Source organism: Belonocnema kinseyi, chromosome 10 (assembly GCF_010883055.1).
Source record: "Belonocnema kinseyi isolate 2016_QV_RU_SX_M_011 chromosome 10, B_treatae_v1, whole genome shotgun sequence".
NCBI classification, from domain to species: Eukaryota; Metazoa; Arthropoda; class Insecta; order Hymenoptera; family Cynipidae; genus Belonocnema; species Belonocnema kinseyi.
This window is the reverse complement of record NC_046666.1, coordinates 104,813,842-104,841,022: the sequence shown is the minus strand read 5'-3', so window position 1 is coordinate 104,841,022 and position 27,181 is coordinate 104,813,842. Positions and strand designations below refer to the sequence as shown.

General features: G+C 34.8%; 1 protein-coding gene across 10 annotated transcripts in view; it reads right to left on the bottom strand.

Moving 5' to 3' along the window:
• LOC117181592 (protein lap4) overlaps positions 1-26,724 on the bottom strand; it is a 485,727-nt gene extending 459,003 nt beyond the window's left edge. For all 10 annotated transcript variants that reach the window (XM_033374437.1, XM_033374439.1, XM_033374438.1 and 7 more), the window contains exon 1: positions 26,257-26,724. In XM_033374437.1, the coding sequence (XP_033230328.1) occupies positions 26,257-26,418 (162 nt within the window). In that variant the 5' untranslated portion in view covers positions 26,419-26,724. The remainder of the gene's footprint in view (positions 1-26,256) is intronic.
• Between the last annotated feature and the right edge of the window lie 457 nt (positions 26,725-27,181).

Genomic DNA, 27,181 nt, shown 5'->3' with positions numbered 1-27,181 from the left:
TCTGACAAGTCGGAAATATTCCAAAATCTTTTTTTTTTAATCTTTTCAAGAATCAAGTCCATGTCTCTGCTTTGTTACGGTGGAAATTTTGAGAAGAAATTTTTTTTGAAGAAAATACCAGTGGAAGTTTTCTTTCCAAACTTTCGTCCACATGGAATGAGATATCGTGTTAAAAATTTGACACGATAAATAGAAGGCATGCAAGAATGTGTGTTTGGTTCTAAATAATTAGAATAGTGAAAAGCTTTTTTTTTTTAATTACTATTTTGGAGAAATACCGCCTGTGCTGTCGTCAAATCCTGCAAGCAATTTGCAATGTTGTCAATGGGCTAGTTTTGAGGTTTATATTTATCAAAGTGGGGCAAAATAACACAAATCGCTCACGAACATTATGCACAAGTAATGCAAAAACTAATTTTTGCACTTGAAATGCAAATAAACATTTTTGGCCTGACATACGTATCAGTCTGGTATCAGCTGTGCCAAAGCTGCACTAGCGCAGAGAGTAGACAACTTCGAACTTCTAGGGGTCTGCGAGTAAAACAGATTGCATGATTACCGTCAGAGAAAGTTAAAAGTCAAACTTCTGCTGTAATACCTAAATATATCCTTCGATAATCATTATTTGCATAAATAAACTTTTTTCTTCCTCCAAATCTTTGCAAGGCCACAAACGATCCTTTAATATTTATTAAGATTTTCCGAAAAAAATTTCCGCGTTATTTAAACTCTTTATTTTTCAATATGGGTAAAAAAATATTGATCTTAGGGCTGACTTGATCAGCTGTTATACTCATCACATGGCCTTAATGGTCTTTATTTAAGAGTGACTATACAAATGTTAAAATATTTTACCTTCGTTACACAGTCTGTTTCATTAAAAAAATTTCACATTTAAGAGTTCGTTATTCATTAAAATTGTAATGGAAAACAATATTTTATGGCTGATCATATTACTTGTTTGTAATATATACATATATCTAGTAATTTTATTTATTATATAGTAGCATTATATTATAAAACGGCAATATAAAAAAATTAGTTCACTATATTTAAAAGTGTTGAATATCCGGGACCAATACAAAATAACGAAAAAATGAATAGCAAAACCACGGATTAGCGAAAAAAATTTTATTTGCCGAAATTTAAGATTACCGAAAATAATTAATGACTTATTAATTTATGGTTAATTAAATTGTTTTCCTTATATATAATTTCATAAATAGCTCATAAATTAATAACAATTTGTGACCCGCTGTGGCATAGTGGGTTGCCGACCACTGGTGTAGAGTCAGGTATTAAATTAGACTTATTTACCTGCTTATTATTTTTTTTGAATATAAAAAAAGCGGCATAATTGAAATAATTCAAACACATAACAAATTACATGAACATTCAGAACTTATAAAAATAAATAAAATAAAATAACGAATACACAAATTAATGAAAAAAATTGTCGAAAATATATATTATTACCGAATTATAAATTTTCCCAAATTGCACATAACTGCAAGGTTTTTAACTGACAGAAAATAAAATTCCGAATTTAAAAATATCCGAAACTAATGTTTACTGACTTTGAGACCGACTTATAAAATAATCGAATGATTAAATTCTCACAAATATTTCAATTCTCCAAATTTAGATCTGCTGAACATGGTTAATTGATTACACTTTGTGACAAAAAAAAACGAAATATACTTTTATGGAGACCTATCATCACTCAACTACAGTTCAGGAATTGAAGAATGTCCAACTCGGTGACTGATGATCACGAAGCTGTTGATAAAGGGTACCTTCCGCCTGCATCAAGTTCAAGAGAACGACATGCAGTATCAAATGTGGACTTCAGGACCTTACACGTGATTTATGTATATCACGGAGACAGTCTGATGTGCTCGCTTCTCGATTGAAGCAATGGAATTTGGTGGAAGATGACTTTAAGATCACGCTGTCCCGCAAAGATGATCGAATTTTTTTTAGAGAAATTTTCAAAGCTGATGAACAGAATGAGAAACTTGTTCCATCATTGATGGATCGTGCGTGAGTACGTACTCTCAATATTATGAATTGTATTCATCATATTCCTTACTTGAATCTTGAAGTTCAAATTCGTATGATTTTTTAGGTTTGAAAGCTGTGTTATTACACAATGAAAATAAATTGCCATCAGTTCCATTAGCATACGCAACTGATATGAAGGAAACGTAAGAAAATTTGGAAAAAATACTTCGGCGCATCAATTACTCTGCATATAAATGGCAAATAGTCAGCGACTTGAAAGTAATAACAATGTTTTTCGGAATGCAAGGTGGGTACACCAAGTATCCTTGCTACCTTTGTGAATGGGATAGTCGTGCTCCGAATAGGTATGCAAAAACTAAATGGCCATCACGTCAACTCTTTACAATGGGCAAAAAAATGTTTTGAACCCTCCACTAGTACGACCAGAAAATGTCTTCCTACCACCTCTACACTTGAAACTTGGTTACGCGAAGCAGTTTTTGAAGAAATTGAGAGTCGACGGAGAAGCGTTTTGTTACCTGAAAGAAGTTGCATTCCCTAAACTGAGTGATGCAAAGCTAAGAGGAGGTAACATATGATTCTTATTAGTTGACCGTCGAGAGTTCATTACTTTTCTAAATTTTTATTTTTTAAGAGCTTTAATTGTTAATTTCAGAAATCCTTGTCGGGCCTCAGATTCGCAAACTTATGCGAGATGAGTAATTCGCAAACAAGCTGAATGCAGTGGAAATACGAGCGTGGCAGAGTTTCATTCAATTGTGTAAAAAGTTCCTTGGAAATAATAAAAACCCAAATCATGATGAAGTCGAGTACGAATTTTTGAGTGCATACGAGAAAATGGAGTGCAACATGTTAATGAAGATCCATTTCCTGCACTCACATTTGAATTTCTTTCCGGAAAATCTGGGCAAGATGAGTGATAAACAAGGTGAACGATTTCACCAGGATATAAAAGCCATCGAAAAACGTTTTCTAGGGAGTTTCAAAGCAAAAAAAAATTATAAATCGGATAAAAATTAAAGAAGTTATGAGTGATTATTCACATGAAACCATCCAAAAACAGTTTTTTGGCCATAAAATGAGACTTTGGGGGTGTATTTGAAATTTCTCACCTACCATTTTTCTTAGTTTTACTAGACCTACAACTTGTGATAGGTCTCCATAAAAGTATATTTCGTTTTTTTTGTCACACAATGTAATCAATTAACTATGTTCAGCAGATCTAAATTTGGAAAATTGAAATATTTGTGAGAATTTAATAATTCGTTTATTTTATAAGTCGATCAAAAAGTCGGTAAATTTTAGTTTCGGATATTTTTAAATTCGGAATTTTATTTTCTGTCAATTAAAAACCTTGCAGTTGTGTGCAATTTGGGAAATTTCATAATTCGGTAATAATATATATTTTCGACAATTTTTTTCATTAATTTGTGTATTCGTTATTTATTTTTTTCTTATTTTTATAAGTTCTGAATATCCATGCTATTTGTTGTGTGTTTGAATTATTTCAATTATGCCGCTTTTTCTTATATTAAAAAAATAATAATAAGTAGGCAAATAAGTCCCATTTAATACCTGACTACACCGGTGGTCGGCAAACTACTGCCGCGCGGCAGCCCTATGCCACAGCGGGTCGAGTCAAAATCTTGTGACAGTATCTGCTGTAACTAAGATGGTTCAACCCGTCATGAACGCTTCCATTATGAAGTAGTTCGAGTAACGGGGATTAGAATCCAAAACAAAAAATTCTCAATTTCAAAAGTAGCTTTCTGAAACCTCGAAATTCAAAATCTGTGAATTCTTACGATCAAAAGGAATCTAAAAGACGTCTTAAAATGCTAAAAATCAATGCATTATTACTCTTTTAGTTTAAAATTGAGTTTTCATTATATTCCATCAAAACATTGATTTTTAACTTCCCAAGTACAAGTTTAGATATATTTAATCGCAAAAAAGTCATAGATTTAGAATTTCAGACTTATAAATCGCTAAAATAAGAATTTAAAACAAAATTCATTCGTAACTTTTTATTCACATTGAGTATCCCGTCTAACAATGAACCTCTGAAGAGGAAAACCAACCCATCTCAGGAAAAACGAAGCGTTGACGAACACAGTGCGGCAAGCGAAAAAAATGTCTTAGGTCTGAAAAGTGGGCAAAAAGTTTTCCGACCACTGCTCTACACTATAAAGAAAAAATTATTTTAAACATTGGGCAGTACAGTGGAAGCACCCCCATGTTCAAAACTTCCAAAGCATGTTGACATCAATGACATGGATAAGCTATTCACTAGTGACGGAAAAAAATCTGAGGAGTTAGATGGGCGCATAAACGAGGGTAAGAAGGTTATAGGTAGAGCAGCGCCCATTATCATAAGTAAAAATGAAGGGTCCGCGGTCTAAACCTGCTAACCGACATTTCTGAAATTTTACACGGCGAAGGAAAATTGTTGTTATTTTCGCAATTTTAAATATTTTTTTAAAGTGCAAAATGTTTTTTATTCATCCACTAGAGAAAAATAATACACGTCAGTTGTATAACATTTGAATCAAAATTGAACGCTATATGACAATTGAAAGATATTCATATGCACACCCACTGGCATGTGTCTCACTGGCCTATTCTACGAGTAAACTGAGCCGTTGTGAGAAAAGGCACTGTTTTCCCATAAGACGCCATAAGCAGTTAAGAGAGTTAGACAGCGGACCTATGCTCTAGATCAGATATGCCCAGCTAGGGGAAATTCCCGCCAGTAACACATGTTCAGCGTCCACCACTATTTCGACTGGAGAGCGAGGGTGGTGGTAGAGGCGTACATGATGCTCTCCTCTCCGACGCAAGTACCGCAGATACGAAATATCTATCAGGGTAAGTAGATATACAGGGAGCGTTCTGGATCAATTAGTATTAGTGAGTGTCTGTGTGCGTGTGTATCCGTGTGTGGCAGACTTCTCGAATGTTCTGATGACGTTACAAGCTTCGAGAACATTCCGACGACGTCACGATTACGCAATTGTGTGAAGGTCAAATTTACGAAAAACAAGATTCAAAGTTATCGCATGCATGTGTTAAGGTTAAATGAAAAAAACATGGATAATTTATTGCTTCCTTCGAGATAAGACATCCGTTTAATGCGCAAAAGATGCAGGTGTATAGGTGACATTTGATATGAGGATTTGTGCCAGGCAACCTATTTTGATTATTAATTTGATTTATTGCTTCCTGATAGACGACACTTTCTAATAAAAATGCCTGCCTTTATTTGTTTAAGGTGGGTTCCTACTTTGTTGGGCCGAAATCCGGCTGTTTTTTTGGGAATATTTTTTGAGAAAAGTATAAAAGATAGGAGGCTGAAATTTTCCACAATTGTTTGTCCATATTTATTGTAGTACTACAAAATTTGTTGGGCCGTTACATAAAAAGGGGGAGGGGGGCCCATCAATGGCGGGTGGTCGGCGTCGACTTTTCCCGCTGGTGGAAGATCTGTCCGCCGCAGAAAAAATCTGAAACAAAAAATCAAAATATTTTCTTAATCTATACACTATAGCGCACAAAGTAGACTAGAATGAAGAAAAAAAAATAGAAAATGAGGAAGTTATGAGATTTTGAAAAAAAAAATGATTTTTTCACTTTTTTTTGCTATTAATTATTTTTTTAAACAAACAATTTTCAATATTTTTTTATTGTAGTCTAATTTGTGCGGACACCTTCTGAGAACATGAGAAAAAAATTTCATAGCGAATGCTCAATTTTTGCGCCTTATGGGACTTCCACCAACACGGAAAACGTGGTTTTGAGAAAAACGCGTTCGAAGTTTTTCATAGAAAACGCAAAAAATTATGTTGAACTTTTGCGATATAATTACACTTATTCATCATTTCGTATGTTTTCGAGGTCGATGATTTTAAATCTGCCATCAAATTTGCAAAATTCATTTGTTTAAACAATTTTTAAAACAAATTACAATTTTTGAATGATGCATATGCTTTCCATAGCTTTCGATATCACTGATTTCAAATCTGGTACTATTTTTGCAATAAAAAATTATTTAAACAATTAATTTAATAAAAACTATTGCAAAATTACCTTTTTCCAAGTTTCATATGATTTTCATAGTTCAAGCGGTCAGAAATCACGAATTTGGCATCAGATTTACAAAAATCATTTCTTTAAATAAAGTTCAGAAAATGAGAGTACTTACGCCTAGTCAGCTATTCCAGGTCCATACAGGCCATCTTCCTCATTCACGTGAAAAACAAGCCTAAAGTCGGAACCAGTTTCGCCGCCGCAGAGCACCCGGCTGCTGCAGCCCAGCGCGTTTGACGCGCAAATTTTCCGGGTATATTTTTGAAACATATATCTATCCGAAAATGCAAAAAGAAAAAAACGATTTTTTTGACCCAACAAAGTAGGAACCCCCTTAATGTGTAAAAGCTTCTAGAAAATTCTAGGATTATTGATGATGTCATAGAAGAATATTGCGCAATTAGGTGAAGACAGAATTTGCAAAACACAAGTTTCAAGGTTATCACATGCATGTGTCAAGGTTAAATGAGAAAAACAAGGATGATTTATTGCTTCCTTCCAAATTATACATTAACTAACAATTCCTCCCTGTGAAAAACATTCTTCTGTAGTCTAGAATCTTAGATAAAATTGAAATTAAAAATATTTAAAGTTAATCGAAGGTAAGAAAGATATCTAAAATAATTCTTTATGGTGAGTCAAATGCTCAGGGATCCTTGTCGTTTTATTCTGTTATCAAGTAGCGAGAGAGGACTGAAGATAACAGCCACACGCGTTTAAACTCACAGAAGCATTCACGCATCAGCAGTCTAAGGCTGCACATATTTCTTTTTCCTATGCTATCGTTTTCTACAGATCATTTCTTTTTACAGCTCGCAAAAGTTCGCTTTCGTAGTCAAGCGACAAAGCTTGATATTCATTCTTTTACCATATGCTAGGTCCGTCAACCTCTCGATGAGTAATATGTAATAAGATACAACAAACAATTTCCAGACTCGAGAGAGATTATAGACAGTATGAATTTAATTCGAGACCTTTCATAGACGTTTAATAAATATCAAGAGTATACTGCCCGACGCCTATCTCTGCTTATGTCATGCAACGATATTCGAGATAAGGTCTCATACCCTTTTTATCCACAGATATATGATGCTCACTGTTTAGCTCTCATTTAGAAAGGTCAGTTTTTTATCTTTTACATGTTAAAGATTTAAAATAAAAGTTTCAAAATTCAACAAAATAATATAATAACATATTTGTATTTTTTCAATCATCCACTGAGGCTACTATATAATACAGTCTATAGAAAATCGAGAATAATTTAATTCAGCGTTAAAATTTTTCTGTAATGCTGAATCTTCTAAAACTAATGACATCATCATCAAATTTCTACTGCGCAATTTTTTCACAAAAAACTTCAAGGTTATTTTCAATAACGCATTACCTTTTTGCATTGCTAAAAATTATAACCACACATATGTATTATAATGTAGAAGGTTCTAGAACAATTAGACAAAGATGGAGCTATGTTACTAGACAAGGATAGCAAATATCCATATATAAAAGGGAGCTTTGCATACATATCCCTCAGTTGTCATCAAGCATTTGTTGTTGAATACACACAAGCCTAAAAAAAAGTGAAGGGAAAATTATTTATAGAGATTGGAACTCTTCAAAGAAGATTAGTGTTTATTTAAAGTGAAAAAATGTAGTGAACATTTTTGTGAGTAAAAAGAAATGATGTTTCATAGACATATTTTTTCAGTTTTCATTCACCTAGTGAATATCAAGGGTGCAATTGGTTGTCGTGAACGAGGCACACAAAACGTGGTGAGAGGTTAGTTTCTAAAAATTTTTCAGAACTATTTACTAATCCCCTAGCGAAGAATAAACCGAATTTGAGTTTTTTTCATGAGATTTTCCAAAAGAACGATGACTTTGAGTTTAGCATGCATTCATTAGACCTGTTATTAAAATACTGGTAACTTTCGGTAAATTATCATAAATTACGATCAAATTTCCATAAAAATTTTGGCAAAGAAATGGATCTTAACCAGTGCAGAAGAATCATCTCCATCATGGACCAGGCAAACAAGTTACTGATAGAGAAAATAAAAATGAAAGTAAGTAAGTGGATCAAGTTGGGTACAAAAAATATCCGTATATTAAACAATATGCTCATATTTAGATTTGCCAGTAGGTCAAAAAATTCACATTATTTTTTTTTTTATTATTACACCATTAAGCCATTTCCCTTTCGGGGTTGGCGTGACTCACTCGGTAGGGGAAAGGAGTAGTGTGTGGAAGGGATAGATTTTTCAGATTGATCCAGAATTCTCGTGCTATTTAAGTAAATAACACGTTCGTTCCGCAACACTGCTCCGACCCAGGTTGCTGATCAATCTCTCTAGCAATCACCCCAAGCGAAGAACCTCACGAACTCGTTATGTATGGTTCCCCACCTGGGTCTATTAGTGGCCAAGGTCTTTTGTTTCAGGCCTCATTCACTCTACTGACACTCTTTTTATTAACTATTTGCCGCCATACTTTTCTGTCCTGGCATACTTCTCTAGCTTCTTTTATGTCCATGCATTTTTTCATGCAGGCTCTCGTGTTTCTGTGACTTCTTATGTCTCTTCTAACTAGGGTCTCATTCACACATTCTAACCATATTTTCCGCGGTCTACCTCTGGGCACGCTGCCATTTAGTTTACCTTGATACACTTGTTTCGTTAGTAACAAGGATATCCCATAACATTGTCCAGGCGCCCTCTATATCTTTGTTTTTTATACGGTCCTCCCATGTTGCCCTATCTATGCTTTCGATTATCTTATTTTGGAAATCTATTCACACATCCGGTTTCTGTAGGTTCTCAATTTTGATTCGCGTTTGTTTTGCTTTCTTGGTTCTCTTAGTCTTTTATCCGCAACAACAAAGTCAATTATACTGCGGCTACTTCCTTGAGACCAGGTGTACATGTGGATCATTTTATGGCTAAACAAAGTATTTGTAATAACCGACCCCTTTCTAAGCATAGACCAACTAATTTATCTCCGTAATATTTTTTTCTTGGATCCCCAAAATTACCTAATACTCTTCCTGTATCCTGATTTTGGATGCCCACCCAACCGTTCATGCCTCCTAGTAGAATTATTCTTTCCCCATGTTCGCAAATGTTTATTGTGTCATTTAAAGTGTCCCAGAAGGCGTTTTTTACTTCTCTATGATCACTACCAACCGGCGCGTAGCATGCTATGATAAATAGTCTTCTGATTCCTACTTTCATTCTAGCCCACAGCAGTCTGGGAGACACGAAACCATGGTCTCCGAGAGGCTGCTTTGCTCTTTCATTCAAAATCAGACCTACTCCTTGTTTACCATGTGATTCACTGTCTACTCCTAACCATATTTCAAATCCGCTTTTCAACATGCCGTTTTTTATGTCTTGGTTTCGCATCCCTTTTTCTTTGTTTCAGACACACATAAAATGTCTAGTTTCTTCACGTCCATAGTTTCACGGAATTCTTTTACCTTTAGATCATTTACTCCCCTAGCATTCCAAACACCCAGTCTCCACTCGTCGCCTGAAACATGACCTTCAGATTTTCCGTGTGCATACCTTTTGTCATTAAAAGTTCCAGTCCTTTCCGAGGCTATTTTGTAGTTTGTATTATTCATTGTTTATATTATACGCCCAACTAACACCTTTATGCAATAAGTTAATTTTCTGAGTCGAAATCATGTCAAAGTCAAGTATCAAATCGTCTTATGGTGGAGATTGTAGTTCTAACGTCAGTTCCACCAAAAACTTCAGTTAAGAAGGGAGGGTTGGGAAAGGGGGGAGGTAGAACTTGAGCTGAGAGTCGTCTTGGGTTTGTACAGTCTACAATTGGAATTTTAAAAGCATTAAAACTAAAATTGAAAGAAATGAGAAAAGGGGGGAAGGTATTGGAAATTCTAAGAAAAAAATAGATAGAATACAGTGGCAAGAATTAGAATCAGCATTTAAGAGTCGAGTTAGAACTGGATGTATAGTAAATTTAAAACACAAAGATCTTAAAACATTTTCTGGAGAATGCAAAATCAATGGATGTTCAGAGAATTAAAAATATGCTGAAAAAAGTAGATAGCTTAAGCGTCAATGTATCTTTTGCAAGAAAATTTAAAGCTACAGTAAACGGTGAAATGGTAGAAGAAATTAAGTTCATTGCCACTGAAAACAGTAGAATTTTGCCATCAACTGATATTAATGCATGGTACAATGAAATTGTATTGGAGCAAATTTTAGTGAAGGTGGAAGAATTACAAGAAACGGATTCAGGGTGGTCATTGACTGAAATTAGACTAATTAAATTTCAATAAATATTTACCTATCAATTCCGATATATCAACATTTATTGAGTTACCAAAATTTATCAGAAACAAGAAAGCTGTTTTAAATATTGAAAATAATTATGTTTATATTTCTGTATCTAGAACTACATCTTATCCTCATTATAATTCAAAACTAAAGCATGATGCAATCTCGTTTCCTGTAACTCTTGAAGACATTCCAAAATTTGAAAAAATGAATGAGTTGTGTACAAACGTTTACGGTATAGAAGGCGATAACAAAAAATATGAGAAAGCTGAAATTGTACCATTGTATTTAAGCAAAGAAAAGTCAAGACGATCGACAATTCATCTTTTAATGATTAAAAATAACAATTTTATTCTGAATATGCTAATGAAAACGAATCAAATGACAGTAATCCCATATACCACTTCGCTTTGATTAAAAACTTATCTCGTTTAGAAAAATCTCAATTTACACGAGACCATTGGCGAACTTACTTATATTGCAGGTGCCTATGTCACTTTAAGTTTGAAAAATCCTTTCAGAATCATAAAGCAGACAGTGAAAATTCCAATCAATGTCGAATGATATTACCAAAGGAGCATGAAAATTATTTGAAATTTAAAAATTACAGGTTTAAGGAACAAGTTCCATTTTCTGTATATGTTGACATTGAAAGTCTATTATTGGAAGTTTCTGAAAATCCTTTCGTTATAGGGCCGTATCAAAAGCATGTTCCATAAAGTGTTGCATTTTATTTGCATTGCAGCTTTGATTATTCAAGGTCCAAATTTCAAATTTATCGAGGGCAAGACTGCATTGAGTGGTTTGTAAATGAATCGAAAGAAATTGCACAAAACATTGACTCTCAATTAACGTGTATTGTACCAATGGAGAAACTGACTCCAAAAGCAAGAAATGGAGTTTCTATCTGCTAAAAACTGTCACATCCGTGAGAAACCGTTCACAAAAAATGACATAAGATATCATAACCATAACCACTTTACAGGCAAATTTCGTGGCGGGAGTCATCAGGGCTGTGATGTAGATTACAAGGATTCGCACACTGTACCCGTAGTTTTCCTCAATTTGTCAGGATATGATTCGCTCTTTATCATTAAAGCCTTAGCAAAACAATTCGAGGGCGAGGTTAAATTATTACCTGTAAACAAAGAGAAATACATTTCATTCACGAAATATGTTGCCGGTACAAAAGTAAACTTTCGGTTTAGAGATTCCTTTCGCTTCATGTCGAAATTTCCGATGATGATTACCAACACGCGTGCAATGTTTGGGAAACATTTAATATAAAAACTTTGGGTGGATACTCTGATTTGTACTTGAAAACCGACGTTTTAGTTTTGGCTCATATATCTGAAAATTTCAGAAAAAACTGTTTTGCAACATACAATTTGGATCCCCTACATTACTATACTGCCCCAGGACTTGCTTTTGATGCGATGCTCAAATTAACCGGAATTGAACTTGAACTTTTAACTGATCCTGAAATGATTCTTCTCATTGAGAGAGGTATTCGTGGCGGTGTATCCCAATGTTCCAATAGATACGCTAAGGCGAATAACCGTTTTATGGGATCAGATTTTAATCCAAACGAATCTGAATCTTATATCTCATATTTCGACATTAATAATGAGTATGGTGCAGCGATGAACGAATGTTTACCTACTGGTTGATTCGAATGGATACTTGATCAAAATATCAATGTACAAAATATTCCAGATGATTCACAAACAGGCTACATTTTCGAGGTAGATTCGGAATATCCTACAGAATTGCATGACGTTCATAGAGATTTTCCTCTGACTCCAGAGCATTTTGTACCCCCTATTTCCTCATGTAAAATACCAAAGTTGATAACAAGCTTATTGCCCAAGAAAAATTATGTAGTTCACTACAGAAATTTGAAAAATTATTTAAATTGAGGTCTAAAGGTATCCAAAATTCACAGGATTCTAAAGTGTGAGCAAAAACCCTGGCTAAAAACGTATATTGATCTAAATACTCAAAAACAAAAAATGTCTAGCAATGATTTTGAGAAAATTTTCTGCATGCTAATGAACAATTCCGTCTTTGGAAAAACAATGGATAATGTTAGAAAATACAGACATGTCCGATTAATAACAAAATGGGATGGAAGTTACGGTGCAAAAGCTCTGATTGCCAAGCCTAATTTTCATAGCTGCACCATATTCGAAGAAGATATGGTTCTTATCGAATCAAAAAGACTGCAAATTAAATTCAATAAACCAATTTATGTAGGATTTGCTGTTCTCGATCTCTCAAAGCTAATTACATATGACTTTCATTAAAATTACATTTTAAAAAAATTTTGGAAATCGTGCAAAATTATTTTATACCGACACTGATAGTCTCATCTACCATTTCACCGATACAAACATTTATGATTTCATTAAAAGGGATATACACAAATTTGATACATCGGACTATCCTCCAGATAATGTTTACGGAATACCGCTAAAAATAAAAAAGTATTGGAGTTAATGAAAGACGAGAAGATTGGAAAAATTATCACAAAGTTTGTTGGCTTGAGAGTGAAATCATATACCTATAAAATTTTGAATGAAAAGTCTGAGAAAAAGAAAGATAAAGGTGTAAAGGGGTATACGTTGAGAAGAAAAATTATATTCAATGATTATAAAAAGTGTCTCTTTAAATATGAAAATTTAAGAGAGTACCAAAATTTGATCCGCAATAGGAAACACGAAGTGCATACAATAAAACAGAAAAAAATGCGTTAAGTTGGCATGACGATAAGCGCATGATTCTCCCTGGTACGACAGACACACTTCCATGGAGTAGCATAAAGAAAAACAGTAAATGAACCCATGGAAGCTTAGCCAATGTAAAAATGTATAAGTATTGAATGTTTGTATATATCTATGGAAAAAATATGCTAGTAAAAGTTGTATATATATACGAGTGTAGGAGTGAAAAAGATAGAATATACTGTATATCAAAGTTTAGGGGTAAGAGACGGAATATACTGTATATAGGAGTGAGAGAGGCAGAATATATAAGTAAAAAACTGGAAGAAGAAGGAATAGAAGACTGTACAATTGTTTGTAAAAATATGTTATTGCAAAATAAAAAATAGTTGAATATAAAATGGTGTTTTTTATTGAATACAACCCAGAAAAAATCATACTCTTAAGTTTTCAATCAAAGTTTTTAATAAAAATTATTTGCTTAAATTCAAACTGGACAGATTTAAATGCAGAGAATATTTCTTAAACTGATTTAGCTATAGGATGCAACCTGATCCAGCAGACGTAATCTCCCAAGGCCGAGAACGACGTTTCTTGAAGCCACAATTCCAACGATGTTCACTGACCTACCCATTCACATATCTACTATTCGCACTTATTAATATAAGGACAAGGAACTCTGAGAAAAAACACATTAGTTTTTTTCATTTGCTTTTTTATTTCTAAAAACATCAGTACATCATATATACTAAAAAAAACTTAGTAGATTAAATATGTATGGAAAAATCATTTTTTATCTTGAAGGCAACTAAACTATTTCTAATTGGTTACAGAATTTTTATACCAACTTTTTCACCACCCCACTTATTGGATTATACTCAACGATACGGTCACGAAAGTCAACTGGTCCGTATTTCAGTGACTCACACTGTTTACAGCAGTCAGTCACTACTAGAGGTGCATGATCTATAAATTCTCTTCTCGATAGCAGTGGTAGTGGTTCTTTACCATAGTAATTAGCTTGAAAGTTTGTATACATTTCATAAAGAAGAGCATACTGATTTCGATTCATATCAAGATTCAAATTACTATAAGGATAGCACTGGTCATTTAAAAATAGTTTTACATTAGTCAAATTGCAATGATCAAACTTGATACAGTTTCTAGTAGTATTATTTTTTCTGTTTGTCTGAAATCCTAGTATAATAAATCTCGGTTTTTCCAATTGCGTTGAAGTTTTTACAGTCCAAATATGGTTTGAAGTATCTGGAACTAGGGGATATTCATATTGTTCCCAAGTTCGAAAACTTATTGGAATAGATGGATCTTTTTCAATATATTTTAGCAACTGAAATTTTCGTGAATCAGACAGTCTAACACTAGGCAATAACCACTTTATTTTATTGATTTCAATTTTATACTGCTCAAGAGGAGCTGTTTGCAAGATGGCATTTGCATCACTTTGTGACCTTGTCAAAATGAGTTCATGTTTAGCATTGAAAATGATTTTGTGATAATCTTTAGCAAAACCAAACATCATGCTAAAACGTATGGCCACATCAAAGTAGCCAGTGACGTTTGTTAGCGATTGATTGTTATCATTTGCATCAAGCCAACCGGTATGCTGTATGTATTGTAATTGTCCTGGATTAGAGATACATAATTTTTCATGAGACTAGTCAGACCAAGATTGTTATTGATATCAATTTCTATTGCATTGATTTCAAATCTTGCTTCTTTAAACAAATGACAGATGGCATTAGAAACGAAAGATGTGTTTGTCACTTGTGCTCCATCAGTTTTTACGATTCTTCCATGTACGTGAAGTGAACTTTTGCTCGGCAGGAGACACTGGTCCTGATTTTGAACGACGATCCAAATTTCATCACTCTTGTTGAAGGTCGATGAGGCATAAGGCTGGTGCGCATGAATTTCACAGTGTGCAATCGACTTATCAAAGATGATTGGTGGTTGAATATTTAAAATTTCCCCTTCCATGACAAATAATCAATCACTGATAGACAAATTGGCAGATGCAGGTGCAAAAAATCTTAAATCTCTTTATTCTTTTCTTCTTTTTCTGAGCTTCAGACCTAGACTTTTTAGGAACGGAGGGCTTTGAGGCGTTAACCATTTGACTGCTCTTTGTCGACTGATTAGTTTGTGGCCATTTCTGACCATTAATGTATGCACCTGTAGTTATGCTACACTCAATCCTCAAATAATTCACTTTTACGATCGATACCGGTTGATCAGATTCATAAGTTTGCTTAGCTTCTAGTCTGCGTGGAGAAAACCCTAGCAAATGACCGACGGAAACTTTAGGTTCGAAATTTATACCGTGACTGCAGTAAACTTAACTTTTCAAAGTATTATTGTTTGGTTTAATATGAATTTCAATACCCTTGTTTGCCAAAACATTCTGCAGATAGCGCTTTATGTCACTTATTTAGCAACTTCTTGTAGGTATTTCAATTATTTCATCGCCCACATAAAATTTATTTTGTCCAATGTCTACATTGGGTATCGAATTAAAGGTTAGAAATTCAACGCGTCCAAGTGCGCAATGTTTATAAGGAGACAGCTCAATTGGAGAAAAATAGTGCGTTTCCAGGATTGAAGAAGTTCCCGATAATGTTAGTGTCAATGAATCATCCATGATGACAGTTAGCATTAAACTGACTTTATATTGAAATTTTCAGCACTTATATAGATTAGTCGTACTTTTAGATTTTAACTGATTGCATAGAAATTGCAGACATACATGCCCACATACGAATGTATCGTAATTTTGATATCTCTCGTGATTATACTTTATGCTACCAACACCGAAATACTTAGAGATCCGAAGGTGGTCGAAGATTACCGGAGCTATCGAAATAAATTATTTTGCCGTCAATCTTTGTATAGGCTCACCAATGTCTTCCTGGTCCTTTTTCATCATCCAGATTAACAATAGCACATTCATATTTATGTGGCCCATCCTTTGTGAATCCATTTCGCATAAAAACACCTCAAAAATGTAGAATCTTCAAAGATTTTGCAAATTTCAGTAAATCTGCATCAGTCAAGGCTCGATGAGGTAGCTTCACTTTGAGTTTTTTGACTTGCGGTTAAGTCCTACTCCATGCTAATATGGTTTTAGATGAAGCCCTAATCCTTGCCTATATGGCTTTAAGTATAGACCTTTTTCTAAAGCAATGGCTTCCACCGTTTCATTATGTCGTTCACTCTCTGAAAGTTGTTTTGCCGAATTTGCATCATTCACAGCTTTAGCTATTCCCTTAGCTTTGCCAGCTAGTACTCCATCAGCACTGACACCCGCAAAACGGGTATGCGAAAGGATAAAAATCCTCCTGCTTTGGTTGGTGCAGGTAGAATACGAGGTTTATTCACATTTCTTCTTCCACCAACCTTCATCACAGGCGCCTCTGAGTGCTTAGTTAATGGCAGTTTGCGCATCATTGCTTGAAATCATGGATTTTTTAGCTGCAGCGACCATTTTTCTCAGTGTAGAGTTAGACCTTCTATTCTTGCTGAGACCCATCCCAAATTTTAATTTCTCCTTAATTACGTTTGCTACTCCCCAGGCGGATGCCTTTTCACCTATGCCAGCGTCTGGAGCAAAGACACGTTTCCAAGCTTTATCAGGTAGTGCACTGTCTGCTGAGTTTCTAGCCTCTATATATTCTCTATTTTGTGAGTAGGCTATATCGTGCTCTTTGCAAGCAGCATCCAGTGGATTGATTCCCGGATCACCTCGTGCTAATCGTTTGGCTAGTTTCGTACCTGTGTCACAGTACTGGTGACCAGGCAAATGTAATTCAAACGGTAAATTGTTGATGATTCTGTTGAGCAAGCTTCTCCAACGTCGTGCCTGCTTCACGGTTCGTTTACGACTGTGAACTATACGTCTACGACTATACATCTACGACTATTCGTCTACGACTGTGAGCCTCTGTGAACTATCATATCTATGTAAGGGATACTTTCAGACTGAAGGGTCGACCTATATAACCAGGATATTTATAGGTTTTCCAGTCAGTCTTTGTCAAGATGCAGTTTGAAGCACAACCTGTGAAACTACCTATTCAAAATTTTGATTCGCTTGTTTAAAAGGAGAATAGAGAAAAACGACACGGACATTTGCTACCAAACAGTGTACGAGGTATATTTTGTGGACCTTCCAACTGTGGAAAGAAAAAGGCTTTGCTGGCTCTACTGATACATTCAAATGGCTTGAGATTTCAAAATATTTACATCTACTCAAAATCTCGAAAACAACCAAAGTATGAATTTTTAGAAAAAGTCCTTTAATCAGTAGATGGCGTTGAGTACTATCCTTTCAATCTAAAGCACATTTATGATGATCATGTAAATATTAATATGACTTATTCGCAATTTAAAAATGTGTGTTTAACATGCTGAAATGATGACAAGTATGGATTCGTTGTAATTGACAAGGATAGGAATCTTAACCAGGGTAGATATAGGAAAGGTTTTGATTGTTTCATAAATCTGAAAAAGTAATATATACATGTGTAACGATCAATATAAAAACAGTCACACCTTAGTCGTTGATGTATCAACATGTCTTCGCGCCAAGAGAATTTTCAAACGCAAAAGAATATTTTGCAACAAATCGCTAGAGCTAGTGAATCAATTCGACGAAAACAAAGGTTAATAAAGTTGGGTAAAGAAACAGTTGAGCGCAAATTAAGTGACACTTTTAAACCTATTGTTAATCCACTCGAGAAAATTGTCGCCGGTTTCAAGAATATGAAAAAAGTTGAACCGATTAGATGGAAAGAAGAAGCAAAGAATAAAGCTGAAGAAAATATTGATGACGATGATTTGTCATATAAGTCAATTAATGAGAATGAGGAAGATGAGAATGTAGATCCCAGTAATTTAGAGACATCAACTGCTAGTGAAGTTGAAAACAACTCAGAGACAATTACATCTTCATGGATTGATGATGATGCAAACAAGTGTTTCATATAACTATCAGAACTCTATAACTCCCAGTGATCTTGAAAATTCTAGACAAATTGTGATTGCAACAAACGTATATAAAAAACATAAGTCAAATGGAGAAATTCGTGACAGTAAGGCGTTTAAATATAAAAACTTTATAATGAAATTAATTCCTCCAACTCCACCAAAAAATTCAAATAGACGTAGTAAAAACCGGAAATCATTATCAGGTGAAGGTATGATTCCGCAATACATGATTGCTAGAGAGAAAAGTCTAATGGATTACATTTACTGGGATGACTCGAATGAATTGGTAGATCGATTACGCTTACACCTAGCATCTCAAGCAGCGAACTTTTGTAGTCAATAAACTGAAGTAGTCAATAATACAATGATGATTGAAACTCTGGAAAATTCCACAGATAAACTTTTTAAAAATGCGAAAATTGTTGTCGAATCAATTCTAAAACTAGTGTATCGAAATTCCGAGCGTATTAGTCAAATAGACACCAGGCTGAATGCACTCAAAAATGGACGCCGAGAAGCTGCAATTGACATATTTTAAATTTTTGTCTAGGCTGTTTAGTTTACAGGGGAATTACAAGTGGATAGATATTTTGAAAGATTTAGTTTCATCTTACAATGATAATAGGCATCAGACTATTCGAATGAAACTAAAAGATGTTACAATCCAAAATGAGAAAAAATTGTTGTTTAATGTATACAAAAATTACAATGTAAAAACAGCAGTTGAAAAAGCGAAATTTAAAATTGGGGATAAAGTACGTATAAGTAAGTTTAAGCATGTTTTTGAGAAAGGAAACACACCGAATTGGACAACTGAAATATTTACTATAAGTCATGTCAAGAATACTGAACCAGTGACGTATATGCTTAAACACTATCAAGGTAAAGCTATTGCAGGTAGTTTTTATGAACAAGAACCAGGTAAAGTTAGGCATCCAGACATTTATCTTGTAGAAAAAGTACTGAAAAAAACGAGGAAATCAGCTATTTGTAAAATGATTAGGTTTCGACGACTCACACAATAGTTGGATAGATAAGTCTTTTTACTTACTCATCTACCTATCCTTAATCTAGTACTAGGCAGTCTGATAAGTATCTGAAAATTCTAAGAGATGGCATTAGTATTTATTAATGTGAACCATTTTCGTCGAGCTTGATCCTTCAAATGACGCCTGTCAAAACTTCAGCCATTTGTGTTTACGCATTTACAAGTTACAGCACTGAGAAGCGACTAACCTCCGAGTTTTTTTTAATATGGAAAAATCTGAGCTTCGAGTTTTGATCAAACACTACTATCTTCGCAAGAAAACGATATCCGAGACCAAGGCCAAGCTGGATAAGTATTACCCGGACTTTTCACCGTCGATTGGAACGATTCATAAGTGGTTTACCGAGTTCCCTTGTGGCCGTACGAGCACAGTTGATGCTGAACGATCTGGGCGCTCAAAAGAGGTCACTACACCAGAAAATGTCGAAAAAATCCATGATATGATGTTGAATGATCCCAAAGTGAAATTGAGAGAGGTAGCTAATGCTATAGACATATCATTGGAACGTGTGGGCAATATCGTGCATTCAGTTTTGGGCATGAAGAAGCTCTGCGCGTGATGGGTGCCGCGTTTTCTCACAGTGGACCAAAAACGAATTCGTCTCACAACTTCCCAGCAGAATTTGGCATTGTTTTCGCGTAAGCCAACTGAGTTTTTGCGCCGATTCATAACCATGGATGAAACCTGGATCCACTACTACACTCCTGAGTCAACGCAACCGGCAAAACAGTGGGTTCCACCGGGCCAAAGTGCTCCGAAGCGTCCAAAAACGCAACAATGGGTCTAAAAGGTTATGGCCTCCGTATTTTGGGATGCACATGGTATGATATTCGTGAAATACCTTGAAAAAGGTAAAACCACAACCGGAGCATACTATTCATCATTATTGGACCGATTGAAAATCGAAATCGCCGAAAAACGACCGCATTTGAAGAAGAAAAAACCGCTTTATCATCACGACAATGCGCCTGTTCATTCATGCTTAGTTGCACAAGCAAAATTGCATGAAATCGGCTTCGAATTGGTTCCTCAGCCACCGTATTCACCGGACCTGGCCCCCAGCGACTATTGCTTGTTCCCTAACCTGAAAAGATGGCTCACCGGTAAGCGTTTTTACTCAAATGAGGAGCTCATAGCTGAAACTGAGGCGTATTTTGAAGACCTTCCGATCGAGTACTTTTCGGACGGTATCAAAAAGTTAGGAAATCGTTGGATTCGCTGTATCGACCTAAAAGGAGAGTATGTTGAAAAATAAAACCGACTTTGGCCAAAAAAACGTCTCCGTGTTTCATTTTTCAGGGACTTATCAGACTGCCTAGTACTAGGGTGCTTGGGGCGACTAACTTTTCAATATAAAATTGTGATAGTGACTAGAGTTTTAATTATTTTATTTCAGTATGTTTACATTGATTTGAATTAAAATAATTCAAAGGAGAATTGTGCAAAGTATTTATTTAGTGTACATTATTCAATATTTTAAAATCACAGTTTGGGTTAACTGATACTTTTAAATATCTCACAATATATTAATATGGTGGAAAATGTAGAAAGATCAACATAGTAGGCACAAACTCACTTTCGAATATTGTATTTAATACATATAATATTTAGTAGAATATATCTGAATTTATTGATACTGAACAGGATTCAGATTTTATAATTATGTTTAATTTCTGTAACGTACCTTTCTACCTTGTGCATGATATTAATAAATTGTTACACTGGAAAAAGTATCACCCAAAGAAATGATCCAAGAAGTTTTGGTCTCGCCACGCGCAACTAAAAAAAAGTTAATCAAATGGCCCGTAGAGATTCGTAAAATGACCTCCATTTTTAAAGGGACGTTAGGTGGGAGCTTAAACCGTGTTTAACGCTGCATGTGCGAATTGTAGAAAATCTTGAAAACAGTCTTATAAATAATCGTATAAAGCTGAAATGAAAATCAGAAACATGTAACTTATATTTATAAAGAATATCAAAACGGGAAAAGCGTGCTATAAAATATTGTAAGCAGTTTGTAACATTTGTAGAATTATAATTCCGTACTATGCACACGGCTGATTTTGAAAATAACGAAAAAAGTATACAAATTTTCTGGTAGTGTTTCTATTATTGAACTTATTATAAATCATTTGCAGTAATTGTATAAAGTCTGCCAAAGTAATATTTTTATTATTTTAACTATTATAAAAATTAATTATAAATGATTAAAAATAAAACCATTGATTATAATAATGAAGAATTATTGTGATTATTATAATAATACAATATAATACAATATAGTAATGCAGTACGAGATATGTTTTTATCGTCAAAAATTTTTATGAAATTTATGACTGGCTGTACTGGATCCCCATTAAGCGTATTATTTCAATTTTTGTAATTTTCGGACATTTTACAAGTACTATTTCTCTTCTTTAGCGTTTCTTAATAACTGAGATGAAAAAATTGAATTTACTTGAATTAAAATACCAGTTTCATCCTGACCTAAAACTTAAATTTTGTTAATTTTATCATTTTTTACGATGTTTTTGTGATGTAACTAGTTTGGTTTTTATTCGCAAAAATAATTTATTTCAAGTAGCGTCTAAGTTAATATACAAATAATCCCATTTAATTACTTTCAAAACCAACAAAGCGATAAACAGTTTCTTACACCGCGACACCATCACACCAAAATTTCATTTTCTCCGAAATGAATAACTTTTTTGGATGAAAAATTTTTCATTCTCATTCAGTCTCCATATCTTGAAATATCACGGATGGTCTTTTTATACTCTTTTAAAACTAAAAATTGAGTTTTTTGTCTCAATCCGAAGCCGTGTCCGCTCCAATTTTAGATTAGTGTAAGTTTCAGATTTTCAAGTTTTACATATAGTGCCCCTAAGCTGGATAACTTTTTCTGATCAAACTTTTTAGACCTTAAATCAGGAATACTTCAGCTTTTGAGTATGTAAGTTTGAGAAACGTTGTGCTACATCCTGACATGAAATGATTCGAATCGTTAGAAAAGCGTCTCTGCGCTGTCAGGGTAAGCAATATGAAGGTCGCATCTGCTGTGATTTGAGAAAACACCGTTAACTGCAAAGAATCGAAACATGAGTTTTTTATATTGTTGGAATCGTGAAGAAAAGATGCACCTGACTATTAAAATAATTTTTTCAAATTGTTAGTAACTTTTAGAAAAATTAGTGCTAAGTTTTGGAAAAACGCCGTTAACTGCAAAATTTGGCGAGTCGTGATTTGGAAGAGAGCCTTAACTGAGCGTTAACTGCAGGCTCAAATAAATCATGGACAGCTGAATACGAAACAGAAAAATTCGAGAAAAAGCCGCAACGGACAATTACGGACTTTACTAAATTATCGGGCGCTGATCTCGAGCCTTCGTGATTTCCAAGAGGTCCATACGCGCTTACACCGTTCTCCGGAATCATGGAACCTCAAAAAAAAAGTTTGTGATTCGAGAAACGCCGTAACTGCATTTATTTTTAGCTGCGAAATTCTTTTGTTGTGAACAGCATCCAAAGCATTCCAGCATCCAAATAAACTCCGTTAACTGCATTTTAGATAATTAATTAACATTTTTTTACAATTTCTGTTGCAAAAATGAAAAGTTTATATGCAAATTAGTCAAGAACAACAAAAACTGCAGAAAATGAATTAGAATCCGCGATACACGCGAGTAAAGATTGGAACAGTTGTCGTAGATTTTCTCGGCTTCGTTCATTTTGCAGTTAACGGTGTTTTCTCAAATCATGGCAGACTTTATGAGACGAGGCTTGTACGTATTTCGTACCACCAAGTTGCGGGACCATAGCTTCTTGGATCATGGGTCGGTGAGGAGAGCAGCAAGCAAGCATCTACCACCACCCTCGCTCTCCAGCCAAAATAGTGGTACACGCTAAACATGTATTCCCGGCGGGAATTTCCCCAAGCTGGACATGTCTGCTATAGATATCAAAACGCGATTTTCGAAAATCAATTTTTTTTAGTTCAAAGGAATTTTGCCGTTTCGCTTTCGGGATATTAAATGCATATAACTTTTTTCCAGAAAATACAAAAAAAAAATTCGAGAAAAATGTCAGTTAACAGGTTTAGACCGCGGACCCTTCAAATATATCAAATAAAGCTAAAAAGACAATACATAAATCTATATTTATAAAGAATGTGTTATACGTTACATGAAATTCCTGAGCTAGATATGCGGGAAAACACTGATGGACTAAGTGAGTGGAGAGATAATCCTCAAAAAATGTGGTGCAGAAGACAATATTTGACACATGGGAAAAGATTCGGTTAAAGTGGGGGGTGGGGGTGGGGGGGGGGGTAATGGTCAGGAGGGTGAAAGAATAGTTTTTTTATTTTCTTGTGCTATAACATCTCAAAAATATTCCCTGAAAATTTCAAGTCGATCGGAGCGAAACTTGCCAAGTAACAGAGCTGTGAGTCTCCGCCATCTGCAACAGGTACTATTGATTCATGGAGCTTGAATTGATTCCAAATTTGGTATAAACTTTTGATAGATATATCGGAAGAATGAAACGATCTTGTCGATCGATTTCTTTTTTATTTTTTGGCAATTTTCCAGATACAAAATGGCGAATTTTTTAAGCCAAAAATATACTTTTTCAGTTTTTTGACAGCCAAAACCGGAAAAAAATATATAAAGATCGTTGCATCATAGGCATTCATTTAATTTATCAAAATCTGTTTTCTCTTTTTATTTCCAATGATCCGTTGACAAGTTATCCCGTTCACCGCAGAGCATCTTTTTTCGAAGGCGTCTCTGAAAATCTCTTGGCAAGGACTCCATTTTTTATATTTTTAGACAACAATTTTACAGGATATTCTTGAAATGTCACTTAAAAACTTACAAAAGTTCCTAAATGAATTAAGTTTACCACTGTTTCAGGAAAAATCGCGAAACAACGCTTTTTGTTTACCTTATGGACTAACGAAACAAATGTATCAAGGTAAAGTAATGGCAGTGTGCCCAGAGACAGGCTATAGAAGTATGCCAGGACAGAAAAGTTTGGCGACAAATAGTTAATAAAAATACTGTTATAATAATACGCGAATTATAAATCAAACTAAAAAATCTATATTCCTTTCCACACCGAGTAAGCCACGCCTACCCCGAAAGAGAAATAGCCTAACGGTATAATAATAATATAAAAGCAGAAAAAATATAACTACTCATAACGTACACTATGACCAAGCATTTTTTTTTGTTATACAATTTATATCAGTTCAACTCTGTTTAAAGTTAGTTGATAACTTCGTATATTGCATTTTTCCATAATAAACTATCTCAATAGCAAATTAAATAAACCACAGTATCATTAGGAAATGTTATATTTTATGTAAAACTAGTTCACACGAAGCGCCACATCGAGTTGAAAATTTGGGATAATAAATAAGAAGCACTAAGAAAGGTGGGTCTGGTCCTAAAATTTAATAATTATGAAAAAAACAAAAAAAATTTACAACAAAAAACTTTTTCCATAATTATACATATTTAGGATCAGACCCACCATTCCTAGTACTTATGGTTTATTATCTCAAATTTTCAACTCGATGTGGCGCTTCGTGTGAAAATAAGTTAGGAAATAAAAAGTGGCGGTAAAGTAGGAATCTGGTCACGTGACCCACTCATTACATGACCTTAAGGGCATGTGATACTTACAGTTTCCCCGGCTTTTTTTCCACAAAAATGAACATTTTTAAAAACTGAATTCGGAGATGCTATAAAATATCATAACGGACGTCCCCGGACTCTTTTTCAGGGATAATAGCAAAAAAATGTATTGTTCTAAATAAAAATTGTATGCATATGCATTATTTTGAAGTTACGTCGTTTTTCATCTCTGCCTTTTCGATAATCTGAAAATTATTTATGAAATAAACTTTTTTGATTGCCTGCAAACAAGGTTAGCTCCGGGAGGTTAGTTACTATATTTATTTGTAAGTCCAAAGTTTTTGGCCAAAAATATTGTGTAGTTTGGAAGGAACGCTCGGGTGAATTGTAACACACATAACCTCGAAATATACACGCATGTTGTTAGCAACATCAAAAATTTTTTGATAAAAAACACAAAAAAAGTATGTGGGGACGTCGGTTAGCATGTTCGCTATCATTTCCCAAATTTTTAAGGGCATGTGATACTTAGAAAATTGTCGATTTTACCAGTTTTAGGTTCCGACGGCTTTTTTTCTTTAATAATCAATGTTTTGTCTTAAAAATTTGGGACATGATAGCAACCATGCGAACAGACGTCCCCACAAACTTTTTTTTGGTTTAATTCAAAAAAGTTTTAATTTAACAAAATCTGATTAATTTGCATAGCACTTAGGAATTAGTATCGATTTTACCAGTTTTAGGTTCCGACGGCTTTTTTTCTAGAATAATCAATATTTCGTCTTAAAGATTTGGGAAATGATAGCGAACATGCTAACGGACGTCCCCGTACACTTTATTTGTGTTTTTTTTTCAAAAAATTTTTTGATATTGCTAACAACGTGTGTACATTTGGAGTTTATGTATAGACCAACGAAATGGTTTTAAGTTAGTCCTCGTTAGTCTAGCCAGACGTATACACATCGCAAATTATAATTTTTCACTTGATTTTTAAAGTATTAAGCCTTTTCAGAATTCCTACACATAATATAGGAGGTACTAGTCCGGTTAAGAATGTTTTTTTAAGGCTAATTTTTTTTTGCTAATTTTCATAATAGCCAAACAGGGGAAAAAATGTTGATCTAAATTCGCTTCTACAAAGTGAAACTAGTGGTGCATGCTACAAGTTACGACAAATGTTATTCCAGCAGTAACTTGTATAATTTTTAATTATAAATTACTCCCCAACAATGATCAGTAGCAATTTCACTATAGAAACATGTGGAGTGTGTCCAGCATCCTTAGTGCAAATTATTACAGCATAAACACAGAGTCTGAATGTAAGCAGTTATGAAGGCTAATTGTAAGCTAAGGCCAATAAGACTGTGGGAATCAGTAAAAGTAAACTTGACTTGATTACTGAGTCGAATTGAGCTGCATGATAGACATACCTTGGGCAGATCACGAATGTGGTTCGCGTCAAGCAGAAGCTCCTCTAGGCTTCGTGAATATCTAAGAATGTCATCAGGGACGCTTGGCAGAGAGCAATGACGCTTGTCAACGTATTCAACCTGCCTGTTACACCCTTTAAAAATTGGGATGCAGCGGAACATGGTATATGCACTGTAATCACGACGTTTCAGCACCAAACATAATTTCCACCATAGATTACACGCCGAAACCACTGCTTTTTGCACATTTTTCACATTGAAAGGGTTAACAACTTGGAAATTACAGTGGCACTTCTTTTTCTCTGACACAACCGTCACAACTTTCACGCCCAACTCTGCTTTAAACGAGCACAGCTCGGCTTATCAGTGTTACCGTCCCCGCCTGCTTGTGTTTCATACACGTATTCTGACGTCATTACGTTGCTCTTTCCCTTTACAGTTTAAATTCCCCATCGCCATCGCTCATGGACATAGGAAACACGGACTAGCATGCCATTGCGGGGTGATGCAATGAGAGGGGAGGTCCGCCACCTTTTGATGTCCCGCGACAAACATGACAGCAACCACATGTTTATATTTTCATGCACAGTTTGTCGGCAAAAATGCTCGTGCGCATAATCAAATGGCACATCGTAAGATGGCGGCTCTCCCCACTCATGGAATTCTCCACCCTCCCGTGGATTCAACCCCGATCACCAAGGTTAGGATGGCATGCTTAGTCCCGTGTTTCCTATGTCCATGCCATCGCTAGATGTACTTACCATGGACATAGGAAACACCGGACTAGACATGCTATCCTAACTTTGGTGATCGGGGTTGAATCCACGGGTGGGGGGGGGGGGATTCCATGAGTAGGGACAGTCGCTATCTTACGATGTGCTATTTGATTATGTGCACGAGCATTTGTGCCGACAAACTGTGCATG